This window comes from Rutilus rutilus, assembly GCF_951802725.1.
Source record: "Rutilus rutilus genome assembly, chromosome: 16".
Taxonomy (NCBI): domain Eukaryota; kingdom Metazoa; phylum Chordata; class Actinopteri; order Cypriniformes; family Leuciscidae; genus Rutilus; species Rutilus rutilus.
This window is the reverse complement of record NC_140224.1, coordinates 21,275,283-21,294,043: the sequence shown is the minus strand read 5'-3', so window position 1 is coordinate 21,294,043 and position 18,761 is coordinate 21,275,283. Positions and strand designations below refer to the sequence as shown.

The 18,761-nt window shown below is 37.4% G+C and overlaps 1 protein-coding gene across 1 annotated transcript; it reads left to right on the top strand.

Moving 5' to 3' along the window:
- The first annotated feature begins 173 nt into the window (after nt 1-173).
- rgs9b (regulator of G protein signaling 9b) lies at nt 174-18,235 on the top strand. The gene is made up of 19 exons (XM_084434321.1): nt 174-385; nt 1,866-1,962; nt 4,318-4,368; nt 4,558-4,664; nt 5,049-5,100; nt 5,295-5,353; nt 6,418-6,494; nt 7,120-7,201; nt 7,343-7,405; nt 8,005-8,034; nt 8,348-8,409; nt 11,312-11,425; nt 11,534-11,649; nt 11,826-11,913; nt 13,538-13,676; nt 13,764-13,846; nt 13,938-14,061; nt 16,858-17,276; nt 17,940-18,235. The coding sequence occupies exons 1-19, from the start codon at nt 320-322 to the stop codon at nt 18,094-18,096; spliced, it is 1,986 nt and encodes a 661-aa protein (XP_084290447.1). The 5' UTR covers nt 174-319; the 3' UTR covers nt 18,097-18,235.
- The last annotated feature ends 526 nt before the right edge of the window (nt 18,236-18,761 follow it).

Here is an 18,761-nt window from a genome sequence, read left to right as displayed (position 1 = left end):
AGCTTTTGTTTTCTTTCCATTTTAATCGTGTACAGTTTGTGTGAACATCATCATCCTCAGGCGCTTTCGTGTGAAAACAACGACACCAGCGCCATCTACCGGAGATGACGTGTTAATGTTATCACTGCTTTCTGCGTACAGGTTTACCTACACGAGCAGAGCTGTTACCTGATTGGCGCACACAGCCATCGTCTTTGTGTGCATCAGTGATGATTATAGATTAGACATAGCCAAAACGATAGTACGATTACCTCCCGAGTATTTCTCATTTCATTCCCTCGTCTACGAGCGTCGAGAGACTGGCGTGAAGAAAGCGAATATGACCATAAGGAATGTGCGGGACCATGGGCAGCGTTATAGACCGCGCATGGCATGCCTGAAGAAGGTGGGTTGGAGCTCCATCCATGGCTCATCACCATCTGTGTTATTTACATTCTCGCCTATGAGATAATAATAATTTTACATTTGATTTATATAATCTAACAAATAGTCTTTCAAGCCTTAAAGTCTAATGATATTTTTGCTGGTCTTGGTCCTGTAAAGTGTAATTGAGCGCACTAATATAATTAGGCTACTTGAATTGAATATTATTATTGAATTGAATATTATTATATTAGGATTAATTAAAGCTGCCCATTTCACTTTCAATGGTGATTTCCATCTATTCCATCCATTCAGAATTTTAAATCATCTTTTTTCTATATGCTAATATAAAAATATTGTTGCCTTGAATCCCTATTATTTTGAAAAGTATTCAAACACTGTCCATGTTTTGGTCACAGAGGAACTTTGTAATTAATTAGATTGATTAAAATGGCGAAGTAAATTAAATTGGTCATGTTTGTTCTGATTGATTTAATTGCTGTTGCATTTATTGTACATTGTTTTCAAGTCAGGATTTTTTTTTAATAGATGATTTGACACTCCATGTAGCCTACATTGTTTTCTTTTATTGTGCGCTTCCTATATATATATATATATATATATATATAAATGTTTTCTAGTTACAGAATAGATTTTATTATTACTTCTGACCCACAACGATTCAATCAAACACTTCTAATTAAAATGAATTAATTGTGAATGAAATTATACTTATTCATTTACAAATCAACATTAAGGTTAAATTGCTGTTAATTACTGAAATCAAAGTGGATTTAAAAAATCGAACTTTTTGACCACTTTGAAATGAATTAATGATGAACAAAAGAGTTAATGAAAAAAATAATAAACTCATAAAATCAATTTGTAAATTAAACACATTGTTACAATTCAAATGGATTCTAAAGATGTTATGACCTAATCATAAAAACACTTTTTACATTGATAGGTGTTAATTGTTTATTAGCAGCTTACACTCAGAAAAGGTCACTGTGTGCTAATAGTATTAGTATAGCTTTGTCATGAGCCTCTGGTATAATGCAGTCCCTCTCCTATCGCTACGGTACTTCAAACCTTCAAACCCGACAGTATGATCCACTAGACCATATGTTATTGGTGCACTACTTTGCTCTTGACCAATGCACTGATAATGACCCAATAACTCGGCCAAGAGCTTTCTGTGATCCAGACCAGGGTGTAGCATGAGTTCACAGACAGTCTTCAAAAGCCAGAGACCCTGACAAAGCATGAAAAACTTCAAACAGCTGAGTCACAAATCAATCACTGAGTATATTTCAAAGGGGTCAGCCGCAGCCCCTTCAGACCATAAACCAGCAGGGAAGACTTCACGGTGGAATAATTTAGTGAGACGTGCACACAGCTAGGCTGCCACAAGGTAAAAAGGCCTAGAAGGACATTTGTCAGCATAGATTTTGTATTCTCAAGACGTTCTCATGTTGCACGTCCCATTTTTTCCATGTTAGGTGGAGACTGTGGTGTTGGAGATGCAGGACCCCAAAACTGGAGTGAAATCTCAGACCCAGAGGCTTGTTATCACAACCATCCCACATGCCATAACAGGTGAGACCATCAAAAATGGCTGGCGTTTACATCAGTTGGTTGGTACTATTACTCAAGAAGGAATCTTTAGAAAACCTAGAAGAAAAATGTGAGATGTGAGACGCAGGATAGTGGGCTCACCTACTTATTTGTATTGATTTCTGCAGTTGTATTACTCCTCGGGAGTGCTAGTCATCTGTGCGGTCCATGCATTTAGAGTCTGTTTACGTGGGTCTGAGACTGAAGAATCTATTGCCATGACAACCTTTGAGCAGCTGGCTGCAATGACTCTCTCCTCTAGACTGCATGGTTTCAGGAAGGCGAGCTCTTGTAATCGCCACTCTTGGTCTTAAATGCTGCCAGCCAACTACATACAGTAACATAAACGACATTGCTTAAAGGGTTAGTTCACCCAATAATGTCATGAATTCGGTCATTAATTACTCACCCTCATGACGTTCCAAACCCGTAAGACATTCGTCTCGAGATTCGGAACTCAAATGAAGATCTTTTTAATGAAGTCTGAGAGCTTTGAAGGGACACATATGCATCTACCACTTTCCCCAGAAAGGTAGGAAAGATGTCATTAAAGTCATGTTAAGCGGTTTAACCTCAATTTCACAATTACCACATTATTTACGCGTGTTCACGCAACAACGTCAATACAAGACGTATGCGCCGTAGTGCTGTCGTGAACGTGTGATTGAAAATTAATATTTTGTAAATAAAGTGGCAAATTATATTTTTTTGTGCAAACAAAGCACTTGCGATTTTTTTATACGATTGAGGTTAAACCACTGGAGTCACATGGATTACTTTATGATGTCTTTACTACCTTTCTGGGCCTTGAAAATGGTAGTTGCGTAGCTGTTAATGAAGGGACAGAAAGCTCTCAGATTTCATAAAAAATATCTTCATTCTAAAGATGAACGAAAGTCTTACAGGTTTGGAACGCCATGAGGGCGTGTAATTAATGACAGAAATTTCATTTTTGAGTAAACTAACCCTTTAAACTTAATTGGAGCCTGTGATTCTTCACAGCATTTGTATATATAATTGATTTATTGGAAAGACACCCAAGGTTTTCATTTAAAAATTCATTGAAATGGTATGGTATGCTCCTCAGGCTAGCAGGCACTAATGAAGCCACTCAGATTCACCCCTGCAGAGATCTTCTCATTAGTCTCCTGTTACGAGGACCTCAGCGGGACGCACACTGGTGGACCAAGTCATAGCGCGATACCTATTTTGAGAATGCACCTTAGTTTTGTGTCTAATACTCACTGTTGTTTTGCCTGCAATGCTTTTGATGAATCTCTTACTTGAAATTATACTTATAAATTGTATATTAATTATATACTTAATCTCAGCCTCTATTTTTGCTTCCAATTTAGCATTTCTTTCACTTATACTCCACTCTGCCACTTTTACTTTCTCATTATGTTTCATACGTATATGCTTATATTAGTATTGATTGACCGTCATGAGACTTCTCTCCAGTGTTATTTTAATATCACTGAGAGTTTTTGTTAATATTTTGAAAATATTTGTATATTTTCCGTAAAAATTTACGGAAGAACTTCTGTTTTTGCTGTAGCTCTGTATATTTCTATGGCATCGCCGTCGAAGAGTAATTTGCTGGTGAAGTGGATTAACTTGTACAGTTAACAAAGGTTATCATGAGCATTGTAATGTTGGATGCGGATGTCATAACCATGTCAGTAGACTGGGAATATTTAAAAATGAGCAGTTCGTTCATGAATCCGTCAGATCTTACCTTCATGCTGTCGAAAAACAAACCGGAAGACGAGCGCAGAGCTAAAAAGGAGTGGGGTTACAGAAGGTCTATAGTTTTTATTCTTTTTTATTTCAGTTTAGTACATCAAGTTAAACTAAATTAAATAAAGGTTTTTTTTATAATACATTTTATTGCCATTAACATTTATTTATTTAAGTAATTAATTAATTCACACTTTAGATTGGGGTCCAATTCTCATTATTAACTAACTATTAACTCTGACTTTTGCTAATTACTGCTTATAAATAGTTAGTAGTGTAGTTATTAAGTTTTGGGTAGGATTAAGGGATGCAGAAGAAAATGGTCATGCAGAATAAGGCATTAATATGCGCTTTATAAATACTAATAAACAGGCAATATCCTAGAAGTGTTCATGCTAATAAGCAACTAGTTAGTAGTGAGAATTGGACCCTAAACTAATGTGTTACCTTAATTTTCTTATGGTTTTAGTTGATTATAGTAACCATGCTTCTCTCTATAGTCTCTCGTGGTGTGTGTGTACTGATAAATCCTGGTGGGCAGATTCAATCTGAAGGCCAATTTTCCCACCCACTCATAGTCTTTTATTGTTCTTTCAGGGGAAGATATTGTTGCATGGATTTCTAATCACTTAAAAATAGATGCTTCTGGTAAGTCAAGTACATTGTTTTTTTGTGTATAATAATGATAAGAATATCTCCCAGTCAAGGCCTTTATATTACAGATCTGCTTGAAGAAATATAATCTAGTGCTATAAAATATGATGGGGTGAGATGTGGTACTGTTCATTTGGGTCTTGCTTAGATCAATTAAGTAACTTTCTCACACTTAATGTTTAGAGGCCCAAGCTATGGGGACCATGATGGTGGCGTTTGGGTACATCTATCCACTACAAGATCATAAGAGACTTATCATTAAACCAGACGCATCCCTGTATCGCTTTCAGGTAACTTGAAATATTAAATTGACCAAAAGTGACTGTAAGGACATTTATAATATAACAAAAGAAAATCTATTTCTAATAATCTTTTGAACATTCTATTCATCAAATAATTCATCAGCTTTGCCATCACATGACTAAAATTGTTATATATATATTACAATAATAAGCCGTTGTAATTGTATTAATATTTCACAGTGTTTCTGTTTTTACTGTATTTTGATCAAATTAATGCAGCCTTTGTGAGCATAAGAGAAAACATTAAAAAATCGTAATGAAGCCTTTCCACACACTTTGATAGCACTTTTTGCAGTGCCTTATGACTTGACACGGTGTAAATGCTTCTTTGTACTAATCTTTTACATTTTTTCCATACATTTCTTCTTACAGACACCATATTTTTGGCCTGCACAGCAATGGCCTGTGGAAGACACAGACTATGGTGTGTAATCATCTTTCATTTTCCATGCATGCTGATAGGTTGTCATAGCAATAATACACAGTGAGGTTATTCATTATGCTTTCAAACAGCTGTCTGAGACAAAGAATTTGATAAATTGGTTTCTTGTTGAGTCACATCACATGTTTCAATTGGCTTTTATTGGCAAGGTCAGATGTTTTTATGTGCATTTCCAGCAATCTATTTGGCAAAGAGAAATATACGCAAGAAAGGGATGTTGGAGCTGTATGAACAGGTAATACCACGTCATTAATTTCTCTGAAATCTTTTGCTAAAATAAGACCTATTGGGCCCTATCTTGCACCCAGCGCAATTGACTTTGTACACCGACGCATGTATCATTCCTATTTTGCACCCGCGCACAGCAGACTTTTCCCTCCACAGACGCACGTCGGTTAACTAAGAAATACACTTGCGCTCCCGGGGAGGTTCAGCGCAAAGAGGAGGCGTGTTCCCTCATGCTATTTTGCAGGTTTAGAAAACAATTCCGCCACTGACCGAAAAAAACTAGTTTAAAGTCAGTGGCGCGTTGCGCATGTTATTATATGCTATTTTAAGGGCGCATGCTTGGCCATAATCAATGTAGCGTGTGCAACGTGCATACACTTCGATTCTCTCATCTACACAGAAGCAGCAGTTTTCATTTTTGCAAATCATACATTATTACGATAGATAGATAGATATAGATAGATAGATAGATAGATAGATAGATAGATAGATAGATAGATAGATAGATAGATAGATAGATAGATAGACAGTTTATTATAAAAGCATGTCCAGCTTACACATTTACCCAAATTATCATACGCCTGTTTAACCGAAGTTAATTTGGGTGTGCTTCTCCATCCCCAACGTCATTTCTCTGTGTTTTATGGCCCTGACGAGAATGTCGGTCTCCTCGGCTGTGAACGCTCCTGGCGTGCGCCTGGCAAATAACAAGCACGCCTGCTCTTAAAGGGAATGTGAGATGACGCTCTGATTGGTTTATTTCACGTTACGCCCAAACCACACCTATGAATAATGAAGCTACTTCAGACCAACCCATTTTAGATTTGCGTCGGGCGCAAGAGTCATTTATCCCGCCGGTATAATAGCAACAGCGCCCAAGATCCGCCCAAGTTACTTGCGTTTCGCGCTTGATACTTGCATTTCAGATCGTTAAAATAGGGCCCATTATGTTGTAATGTATAAAAATATTTTTTATTTACTATAATAAACTGCATGACAAATTACTATACTTAGGAAGTAAAACACACAATAAATACATCTGACATAAAATGTGTCTGTTTCTCAACCCAGGAAGAGTACAACAATCTTTACAAATGGATGAATCACAAGTGGGATTTTATTGTAATGCAGGCCAAAGAGCAGTACAGGTGGGTCACACGTGCTTTACTTAAACTATTGGAGAATATTTACGATTTATCATGGATCAATCCGAGAATGGCGAACGTTCTAAGGTATGCAATTATTTTCATGGAAACGCACAGCGAAAGTAGTTCCAGGCAGGTCTTGACCGCATTACAGTTCCAAATCACTTCACCAAATGATTTCAGTCATTTCAAAAGGTCTTTACAGCCTTCATAACCAAAACCCTCAACGACACTGACCGAGCAAATAAATATAGTAAACAATAGGATAAAGACGACAAATTATTGGTTATTTGTATATGTTTTTTGCCAGAAAATTACGTTTTATTATGTACAGACAGCACATACTCTCTTTCTCCCAAGAACATCTCATAAAACATTTCCGCAAGATTCACAATAGGTGTATACGCACATCAATTTGTTCATAAATTTGGAGTATTCTAAATGAGCAACCGCATGCCTGATTTTTGTTATTTGCATAAAACTGTGAGAAAAGTTTTTTTCTTTTCATTCCTTTCTTGATGTTTTCAAGACCCAATGATTTCTTTATTTGTTTTTCAATATATATTTAATTTATATAGTCAAACTATTTGTGCCAGCATATAACAAGACTTATTGCCTATTTGTATAGGGCAGGTAAGGAGAGGAAGAAGCCGGACCGGGTGGTTTTTGACTGTCAGGAACGGGCCTACTGGGTTGTGCATCGGCCACCGGTGAGTTACCTCTGGACTGGAATTTTAAGGAATTTGAATTATCTTGCTATTTTCCTAATTCTGCTGTCAGGCTCCTGTTAAATAAAGCTTCAGAACATTTGAAAGACATTATAGTTAAATATAAGTGTGTTATTTTCACAGCCCGGAACGGTTAGTGCCATGGACCATGGACTCGACAGGATGGTCGACCCCAATTTGGAGGAGGTAAAGGTATGTGTGACAATTAATTATAACTTCTAAGGAGCCAGAATAGGTCATTTTTTTTAAAGAAATGGCAAAATTATGACAAGAAGGCTTTCAAAATATTGTGTGTCTGATCTGTAATGAAACAATGGACTGTATAACCAACATTAACAGATATTACTGCTGAGATTATCAAGGCTTATCAAGGATATTTCTAGAATGTCATCTTATATCCAATAGGATTTAAATGATCATAATCTCACTGCTTAGCACTCCAAATGTCTCATTGTGTTCAATAAAATAGGCTTGTCTTACACCCTTTCTCACATTCTTTTCTACAGATTTGATTCCTAAACTTACATGTAGAAGCACATGTAATCAGACGACTTCAAAATGAAAGCACATTCTCAATGGATCATAAATTGGGCGCTGTGTAATTGAAATATGAATACCTGCTTTTAAAATGACATTGCAAGTCCACAAAGCAACCATCTTCACTCTCTCTTCACTCATAACCCAAACATGTTCAAATGTCAATATTTTGCTTTTAAAACTATCCTCTAGCATGAGTCACCATTCCCTTTCTTAGAACTTAAACTGCTTCTAAAATTGTTTTTCAGAAAAAAACACCTGACTTCTACAGAAGAATTGTAAGTACCAAAGAACTAGCTCAAATATTTAGTTGTAAAATATTTAGTTCCTTGCCACTGTTGCCTTTGGCTTACTCAGTTGGGGATATTTTGGGGATATTTAATTTGATTTTATCAATCAATAAATTCCACTGGAAACAAACCTTGTTGTATTATTTTAATTTAATACTGTGAAGCTGCTTTGATACAATCTGTATTGTGAAAAGCGCTATACAAATATACTTGACTTGACTTGACTTGACTTGACTTAAAAGATAATGATCAAATATAAAATTTGTTAGTTTTTGACCAACGATTCATTGTTTTCTTGCAGATTATGTTCACGCAGCAGTGTATCATGAGACCAAGGGTGAAGTCATCTGTGTCGATTGGAGCGTATGTTACTATGATATAACAATTCCTGTTATGACTTGCATTAGATCAAGAATTCTACACTAAATCATTTAAATATATAAAATATTTTAATATATAATTATATAAATATATTTTATCAAATATCTTTAAAGTCCCCTTGTAGTCAATAATTGTATCCCTCAAAACTTTGATCACCAAAATGACATATTTAAAAGTTTTTTTCCTTGGAAAAATCTTCATGCCTTACATAGCTTGAATGTAACTCTACACCCTTGTCTCATTTACTATACGCGGTTCTATGAATATGCAAATGAGCCCCGCCTCCACTCACTCACACCAGGGCTGCGTTCAGCCCCGACAAAACGTTGCACAACGTTTTTTAAACAGAAACGGTGATGCGTTGAACACACTGTTCTGATGACGCAAGAGTTGCAACTATGGCAGCTGAGAAGGCCATTCTTTGTGAAGAATTTTCTGAGCCTGATGAAGTCGGTATAAATATGTGTTTAATACTACAAAATATGCCCGATGTTACAGTTACTGCACTTGCCGCCCAGAACAAAAGAGAACATCCCAATCGAGTGAAGGGATTGCTGAAACTGAAATGGAAGCACACATCTTACCTAATTCAGACTAAAACACATCTATTTAGCCTCACATACTGACTTTATTTGTAGTTCATACTGTTTTAATACCCTGTATTTTCTTGCTCATTTTTAGGAAAAGCACTTAATTACAATTGTTTATTTCTATACCAAATGTCATAGACTTGCAATGAAGCTAAAAATATAAATAACTACATCATTATGTTGATATCCTATATTTTTACAATAAAACTTACGACAAACATGTCTTCTAATATCCTCAGTTGTTGCGTATACCGAGCTGCATCGAACACATTTGTAAATTACTTTCCTTGAACCCATTGTGCGAGTTCACTTTAATACCGCGTGCTTTATATACATGTTGCTGCTGATTGGACTGCAGTTCTGACACACCCACCAAACAAGAGAAAACCCAGGGGGGCAGGGATTTGTATTATTTTGAAGCTTCCCCGGGCGCCGCCATTGGCTTGCGGAACCCCACCTGCTGTTAGCATCCCATTGACTCCCATTCATTTTGGCGTCACTTTGACAGCGAATAACTTCACATCTGAGGCGTTTAAAGACTCCATTTGTCCATTATTTATTTCTAAAGAAACACGAAAATGTATAAAAGGCTCCATTACCTTGTAGCTTACGTTATGGCCCTGTAGAAGCAGTTTTTGTAAAAGTAGGCTAACGATTGCGTCACAGCCACGCGACTCTCTGTCGCACAGTAGGAAATTACCGTATGGACAGGAGGAGAAGCTCGCGGGCAATCGGGAGGACGTCGAGGCAAAATGACAAAGTAATTAATCAGAACACCTACAAAAAGTTTCTCCTGCTCCAAGATCATGGACAGCTCCTACTCACGCTCTCCGTCTCTGCGAGTTTCGGAAGGTAATGATTCAGATTGATCTTGGCACAGCCACTAGAAGACAGACGGTTTGCTCACGTCACATCTACGTCGTCGAGCTCAGTTTGAGTCTGCGCAGTACGCTGGACCCCCAGGAAGTAAAGAGTTTCTAATTGGCTTCACTTTGTCTCCGTTGAATCCAATGGGGTCGCTGTGTCCATTTCTTTTACTGTCTATGAGAAAACCAGAGCCCGTCTACGGAGAGCCTGCCCACTGCCTATTAAGTCCTATTGTACCGAATTTTGGTTGTAGTTCCACCAGAGTTCCACTGGGGGCGATCGCCATGAGTTCAAAATGAATGGGAGTCTATGGGGCTAGACGGCTAAATGTGTCTCTTTCACCTGATTGCCGTTGAGAAATCTCACATTTGAGTGTAGGTTTTGCAAGTTCAACATGGGTTATAGGTCGAAAGTTGAATGAACGAGTACTTATGTCCTTTCGATTTCTTACAGGCTGAGTTGTTGTTGCCCATAATACGCTAGCATTCTGCTAATGAACGCTGATTGGTCAGTGAAGGACTGATTACGACCAGAGATACCGCTTGATGGCATCGTGGCATCCGAAGCGGGACCAGAAACAAACAAAACAAAAACTCATCTAGCACGTGTATTTACCTGTGTCAGCTGTGTTGTCGATGCCTCGAGAGAAAAGAGAGTGCAGAGCGCGAAAGCACCAGAGTGACTGAAGGATTGCTGTAAAGCAGTATCTCTGGTCGCACATGTGTATGACGTCATTGACACTTTAAAAAATTTTTTAAAGCAAATAAGTGACTCTAAAAAATCTAACACCCAGCAATGTGTAATTTCTTTGCATCTCCTTTCGAATACAACAAATTACTAGACAAAAAATTATATCCTGAGAAAAGTGGATTTTTATTGGTATAGCGCCATAGACCTCCATTCATTCTGCACTCGTCCTGTGAGCGCCCTCATATGGAATCAGAGTGGAACTGCAACCAGTTCAGAAGCCGGAAGTGTACTGAGAGTGAAACTTCTCGCCTTATTAGACATTCTCTGAGAAAACGTATCTCAAACCCCGTTGCACACCGGTGCATGCCGTTTCCAGGAAACATGACGTTCAACCCGGAAACCGTAGCAAAATGTTGCGCACCGCAACTTGAACGTGCCCCTGCTCAGAGATCCACTCGTTGACGTGATTGGTTACCAGGTAGTTTGTGACGTCAGAAACACCAGCGATTTCAAACCGTGTTTTTGAGACTGTCTTTGGTTCACTGCAGTTTTAAGGAGAAAATATTTAGCAATGGTGTTGTTTTATGAATTTGCACATGGTTTGTCTTAAAGCAAATAAAAAACACCACATAGACATATAAACAACATTAAAAGCTTGATTTTCACCACAGGGAGGACTTTAATATATTTGAATAATTTTTACAATTTATTTTCAATTTTATTGTAATCTTTTGCAGACTTGTTAAGTACTCGACAACACACAAAGATCACGACCCATTTCTCCACTCCTGCCTCCCAAGTAACCCCTGGTTAACGGATGATGTTACATACTGGAACCTCAACATGCCAAAGTGAGCTCCAATATGTCAGAAACAAAAAAAATTATTTGAAATGATAGAACATTTTTCCCTCATTTAAAAACTTGATGATAATGTACTCTGTGTGTTTGGTTCATACAGTGTTGAGATCCCTACTAAAATGAGAGTGGAGCGCTGGACTTTCAGCTTTGCAGAATTGCTTTCTGACCCTCGGGGAAGGGATGATTTTCGCCTCTTCCTTAAAAAGGAGTTCAGTGGTATGTATTATTTATCATGTAAATTTAACAATGTTGGCTTTTTTTTTTTTAGGTGACTTGTTGAGTGAGTTTTGCCCTTTTTAAGAATGGAATTGAATGGTTGATATTCAAATTCAAAACTGCAATAACTGTCATTTATTAGGGAAGGTTGTGACTATAATCTGATTGGTGAATAGGTGAGAATCTTGCCTTCTGGGAGGGATGTGAGGATCTGAAATGGGGTGCTGCAGAGACAATGAAAGAAAAAGCTCAGCAAATTTACAAGTAAGCATCACATTTTGGCCTTTTGGCAAAATAATATTATATTATATTATATTATATTACTCACGGTTTTGTCCACAAAGATGATGAAGAAAGGCGAATTCAATCTAAATGCAATATAACTTTAATAAGCTTAAAGAAAAGCAAAACACTCCAATGAGTAAAAGACATAACAGTGTGGACTTAGAGGTCATTTACATAAAAACGGAAGACTTTTTATGCATTTTGGCCGATCATTTACATGACAATGGTGTTTTGGTGGCATGAAAATGCAAACTTTTGAAAACAGGTTTCCAAGTGCAAGTTTTTTAAAAACGACACTCTTATCATCTCTGTGTAAAGTACAGAAACGTGAATCTGTTCAACGGTGATGTCATTCACATGCGTAAGCTATTACGTGTTTAGTCTATAGGTTTTTTTTAGGAAAGGATACAGATATTGACAGTAAAAAATAAGGGCATACGGACATCATCACAAGTGGTTATACGGATTATACAAATCAATACAATATAACATTTTGTCATTATGACAAATTAAAGGTTCCTTACAACAGACTCGACAGTACGTTTTCGAAGCCTTTGTGTTAAAAGGTTTTGACATTTTCTTAAAGGAAGTAAAAAGCAACTTTATATCAGAGGAAAACATTCTAAAATTGGGATTACAGTGAATGTTTCTGGCTTTGTGAAGATGAAATTGACCCAAAAGCAAAGTAATAATAAAGATTAACATCGAAAATCGGACAAAAAAATTATAGAGTGCACTGTAGTAAAAGAATGCATATGTGCGCAGGCGCATAGTCTTTCTTTACAAAGCGACCCCCCCAACAGCTTGTCTGGCTTGTACAATACAGCGTTATTAGTCGTTTTCGTGGATCCATGTGAACGAGGATCGTTTTAATAACGTTGTCATCTGTACAAGATACCTTTCCGTACCCTTAAACATAATACACCAGACCCAGAACTGAAGGAAATGAGGAACTTAAATGCACAATGATAATGAACCAAACTACAAGCAGGTGTGCTAATTAATCACTAACCTTCAACTTAACTCAAAGGAAACTGGAAACCAATGATAAGCATACTAAAGTTCTTGAATTTGAAACTAAAACACATCTAATTAAGAATAACTGTGACAATAGTGCACTACTGTTCAAATGTTTGGGGTCGATTTTTTTGTGTTTTCGTGAGGAATCTCTTATCTAGGCTGCATTTATTTGATAAAAAATACAGTAAAAAAGAATCAAATTGTATCATAATTTAAATTTTTTTATTTTAACATATTTTAAAATGCCATATGTTTTTCAGCATCATTACTCCAGTCTTCAGTGTCACATGATCCTTCAGAAATCAATATAATATGCTAATTTAGTGCATATTTTAGTGCATAAAATATGGTATATGGTAATTTTTTTTTGTAACATTATAAATTTCTTTATTGTCATTGTCTTTTGATCCATTTAATGCATTGTTGCTGAATAAAATATACATTTCATAACAATTTATATACTATATATACAATATGTATATTTTAACATGTTATGGTTTCCATTTTCTCTACATGTTTTAAACATTCATTAAACTAATTACATTAGCATTTAATCCAGTCATTTTTACTCTTATTTGATTAGGACCTTTTTGGCTCGTGGAGCTCCACGTTGGATCAACATTGATGGCAAAACAATGGACATAACAGTGAAAGGTTTGGCACATCCTCACCGTTATGTACTGGATGCTGCCCAGACTCACATTTATATGCTCATGAAAAAGGTATCTGATCTCTTGTAAAACTTTGCACCTCAAACGCTTGTGGCCTTTACGAATGACATTAATGTTAGCTTTGATCTGGCGTTTAAGGACTCGTATGGGCGATATCTCAAGTCCCCGGTGTTCAAGGAAACTCAGAAGAAGGCCATTGCTCCCGAAGAACACAGATTTAGGTTAGATGTGCCTTTCTGTTAGTTCCTCTTTATATATATAATACATAAGTGACATTAAGAATGATCTATATTCCTTTCTAATGTCTTGTAGTGAGACACAGTTGGAGCAGAATTCCAAGAGAAGGCGTCCCAGCCTGAGTCCCATCATGCTGAGACAGCAGGAGGAAGAACAGAAAGCCAAACTTGCAGCAAGTGGACCGGTGGACATCACACAGGTCATGAGCAAACTGGAAAAGAAACAGAAAAAGTGAAAGGAGACCGAGCAAAAATAGAATAGATTTTAACAAATATTTATGATAAACAAAAAGGATAACCACCATTCTGGTCAAAGCAATAAACTATTTTGCAAGCCAATATGTTTATATAGGGAGCAATAGAGATTGTGTTGCTATGCTAATGCTCTGTCTGCAATATCACATAGATATTTCTAGTTTTTGAAAGCTTGCTTGATATGTTTTAAAATGTCAGCAATTTGTGCAATCCATTTTGCTGTTTTATTAGGCCATTGTGTGTTACTCTTTCCCAGACTTGTTTACTCATTCACAATAATTTGAAACCTTTATGTCATATTTTTGTTTTGTCAAACTTTATACATGTATAATACATGTTTATACATGTGCAGAAATTATTAGATGTTGCCCTGCTCATTACTAAAGTTTGTTTTTGTCTCATGTTTGTCTCATGTTTGTAGCAGTTTCCTTGTAAATCATTACTTCATTGAAATATATAGTAAAACCATTTCTGCCATCTGTGGTCACATCATGTGTCTTTGTCATTCATGATTGTTTTTGAGTGAAATGTACAGTATATATGTATCTCATCATGTATCTCATCAGTGTGTGCATAGTTACCACTTGAACTGCCCTGATAGGAAATGAACATGCAATCTATTCTGTCTATCTATAATTTACTCACTTTCATGTGTTTTGAAACCGGCATGACTTGCTGTATTTCGAGAGCACATGAGAAGATATGGATAAGATATAAGAACAACAAGCTGCTTATTTCCATTCAATGAAAGTGAATGGTGACCTTGCGTGCCAAGTAAGATTTTCAAGGCAACAGTATCAGTGCAGGACTAGTCTTGACAACCTCTGGCCCACATTCACTTTCATAAATATTCTGCTAAACCAGTCCTGTGTATGACAGAAGAAATAAAGTCAAATGGGTTTAGTACAACATGAAGGTGAGTAAATGAAAATAATAAAACATTCTGTTGAATATGTCACTAAAAAATACTAAAAAGAAAAATTAGGTAAGCTGAGTGAAATTCAGTAAGATTAGCAAAGCATAGATATTTAAACAAAAATTACTGTATCACATAAAAAATAATACAAAGGCCCAGTTTCACAGACAGGGATTAGATGAAACCATAAAATTAGGGCCTTAGTTCAATTAGGACATTTAATTTGTTTTAATAAATGTACCCTAGAAAAAAACATTACTGTTGTGCTTCTTGAGACAAAACATATTTTAAGATATCAGTGTAAGTTGCTTTCAGTTAAACCAGCTCAAACATGCATTTTAGTCTGGGACTAGGCTTAAGCCTTATCTGTGAAACTGGGCATAAATGTCTTAAATATAGGCTTATGGTAAAAACAGTGCCTTGAAAATATTTCCAGGAAGAACTATGACGTATTTTGTATTGTGATCACTAGATGTCATGCTTGTGTTGCTCTCATACTAATGCAATTCTTTTAATTGCCGTAGATTGTATTTTTTAAATGGATCCAGGATGAACTGCTCCTATTGCATTTTACCAACTGCTCATTTGTACACTGTATATATGGGCAAAATTATTGGGACTCACTGACTGTGATGATGCCACCTTCACAATAAGTCAGTTCATGAAATTTCATCCTTGCAACATAGTCCACAGTCAACTGTAAGTGGTATTATTGGAAAGTGGAAGGGTTTAGGAACAACAGCAACTCAGTCACGAAGCGGAAGACCACATAAAGTCACAAAATGTGGGGTCACCAAGTGCTGATCGCATTAAAAGTTGCCAATTCTCTGCTGACTCCATAGCTGAAGACTTCCAGCACTTGCATTAATATCAGCACAAAAACTGCTGTGTGAGCTTTATGGAATGGGTTTCTTGTTGCATGCAAGCCTCACATCTCCAAGTACAATGTAGTCAGATGGAGTGGTGTAAAACATACTGCCACTGGATTCTTGAGCAGTGGAAAGTCTGATGGCCGAGTCTGGATTTGGCAAATGCCAGTAGAACATTACCTGCCTGGCTCCATTGTGCCAACTATAAAGTTTGGTGGAGGAGGGATAATGGTATGGGGCTGTTTTTCAGGGGTTAGGCTATAGGCTGCTTACTTCCAGTGAAGGGAAATCTTAATGCTGCAGCTTCAGCATACCAAAACAATTTGGACAATGCTATGCTTCCAACTTTGTGGGAGCAGTTTGCGGAAAGCCCTTGACTGGGAACTGGAGCACAAAGCAAGGACCATAAAAACAAGGTTGGTTGAGCCTTGGTTGACCCTTTGGGGTGAACTGGAATGGAGGTTGCGAGCCAGGCCTTCTTGTACAACATCAGTGCCTGAATAGTAATGAATAGGCAAAAATCCCTACAGAAACACTCCAAAATCTTGTGGAAAGCCTTCCAGTGGAAGCTGTTATAGATGCAAAGGGGGACCAAGTCCATATTAATGACTGTATGTTTAGAATACGATGTCATTCCAGGTCCTGTTGGCTTAATGGTCCGGTGTCCCAAAATTTTCTCAATGTATGTAATATTATCCAAACAGAATGAGTGTTGTAATCTGATTCTATTTATTTTGAACTTACAAAAAAACAGCCGTTTTAACAGGGGTGTGTAGACTTTTTAAATCCACTACATATCTGTTTCAATTATTTCTTGGATGTATAGGGAAGAGGCCAAGAGCAGAATCTGTCAGGAATGGACTATATTGCATTGTCTATATTTGATAGAGTCCAGGTTGTTTGACACAAATGGTCGTTAATACTAATACATGCATTGTATGAACTGTGCCCTACAGCTCTGCCGGTTCACAGCACCTGTGCCTCATCTGGCCGTGTATACAGGCATTTGTGAAGCTCAGTCTACTGCCTCCCCTGGGCTTATGACACTGCCCAACAGTGCTGCCTGCCCATCTCCCATCAGCGTGGCCATCGACAGTACTCCAGCCTCAGAGAGGAGGTTTGATGACAACGGAGGGCCTTCCTCCTCCCATTTCCCATCTATTGCAGAGGCGTCTGTATCAGAGGAAGAGAACCAGCCACCTGCCCCTAAGTCTCGTATGGCTCTATCACTGAGCAGACTCCTCCGCAGAGGATGCAACGCTCCGTCTGTCTTTGCCAGCCTATCCCCGAAATGTGCTGTAGCTTCAGGGGGAGGCAGAGTACAACCGCTTGGAGTGGAGCCGCTAGCACAACCCCAGCCCAGAAGAATTGCAAAGTTAGTATTCGCTTTTTGATTTTATTTTGGTCCAATATTTACAATACTGTTTTTCGATTTACAGTAAATGAAAAATACTGTATTTTAAAGGCACACTATGCAGTTTCCATTTTTCTCAAACAGCGACCCCTAGAGTCTCTGTGGTGTACTTGTATTTAACGTTACTGTCGTAAATACCACTCACGCGGAGCCGTCTCTGCACTCTTCCGACCGCGCTTTCTTTGTTTTCTTCGTCGACTATGCCATGATTCACGTCTGAAATGCGTGCTAGTGTCTTCCATAGAGGCTGCTTCATATGTGACGTCGTGCCGTAAAGCAAGTCGTGATTCTAGCAAGATATGGCGGGGCGCCACCTCTCAAACCTGCATTGCTGGTTTTGCCAGTAGCGTCCCCCTCCCCCCAGCTTTGCTATCAGGATGATTCGCCCTACTATGAGTTTGTTTACCATCAAAATGATTTCGAAGCTGTTATATTCAGGTACAAATCTTGCATAGTGTGCCTTTAATGGCGCCAATGGGATAATTCCCACAATGCAACTTTGAAATACAGTAACATACCGTATAACTGTCCTACAGTAAAATACAGTTCATTTTACAGTTAAATACTGTGTAATTTACAGAAATTGCTAACAGTGTATGAAAAATAACCAATCTACTTTCACAGCTTTTTTCAAATCAAAGTCGACATCCCACCTGAATGCCGCATCTACCCCATTGATTCAGAAGATGAGGAGGATGACAGTCCTGATGCAGCAAGACGAGGCGTGAAAGAAATCATTTGCCCATGGGAAACTGTCACCAAACAAGATGGAGCTAGATAGAAGAGTCATTTTTAAGAGTTAGTACACTCTTAAAAATAAAGGTTCCAAAAGAGGGTTTTCGCAGCAATGCCATTAAAGGACCATTTTTGATTCCCTGAAGAACCTGTCAGTGATCAGTTCTTAAAATAACCTTTTTTCTTTGTTTGTTTTTTTTTGTTTGAAGAACATCTAAAGTACCTTTTTCCAATATAAAGAACCTTTTGTGGAAAGAAAAGTTCTTCATGGAACCATCGATGCCAATAAAGAACATTTATTTCTAAGAGTGTAGAGAGGAAATACAGTAAATGCACTGAACCAATTATTGTGTCATAAATATTTTGTCTTACAACCCCGAGAAGGCTGTGGTTAGTAATGTATGAAGTAACCTCATCTCTAACTGAATTGTCTGTTATTTTTGATAGCTTTTAGGTAGTGCCTACATGTTATTGTAGCCAATGAAACTATTTGGTTAGTTAATGATGGTTTTATATACATAAATTCGTATTCTGATGTCACGACTGAAGGGGCCTTATTTTAAGAGATTTGCTTTGTTTGTTTGTTTAACTGTCGTCAGTTTGGTTAGTGGTGAGAACAGAAGATTTTGTACTTGGCTTGTTCACTGTTTTATATAGATGCAAAACATGCATAAATGTGAATCGCTTTAAGAAATGTTATTTTCATAGAAG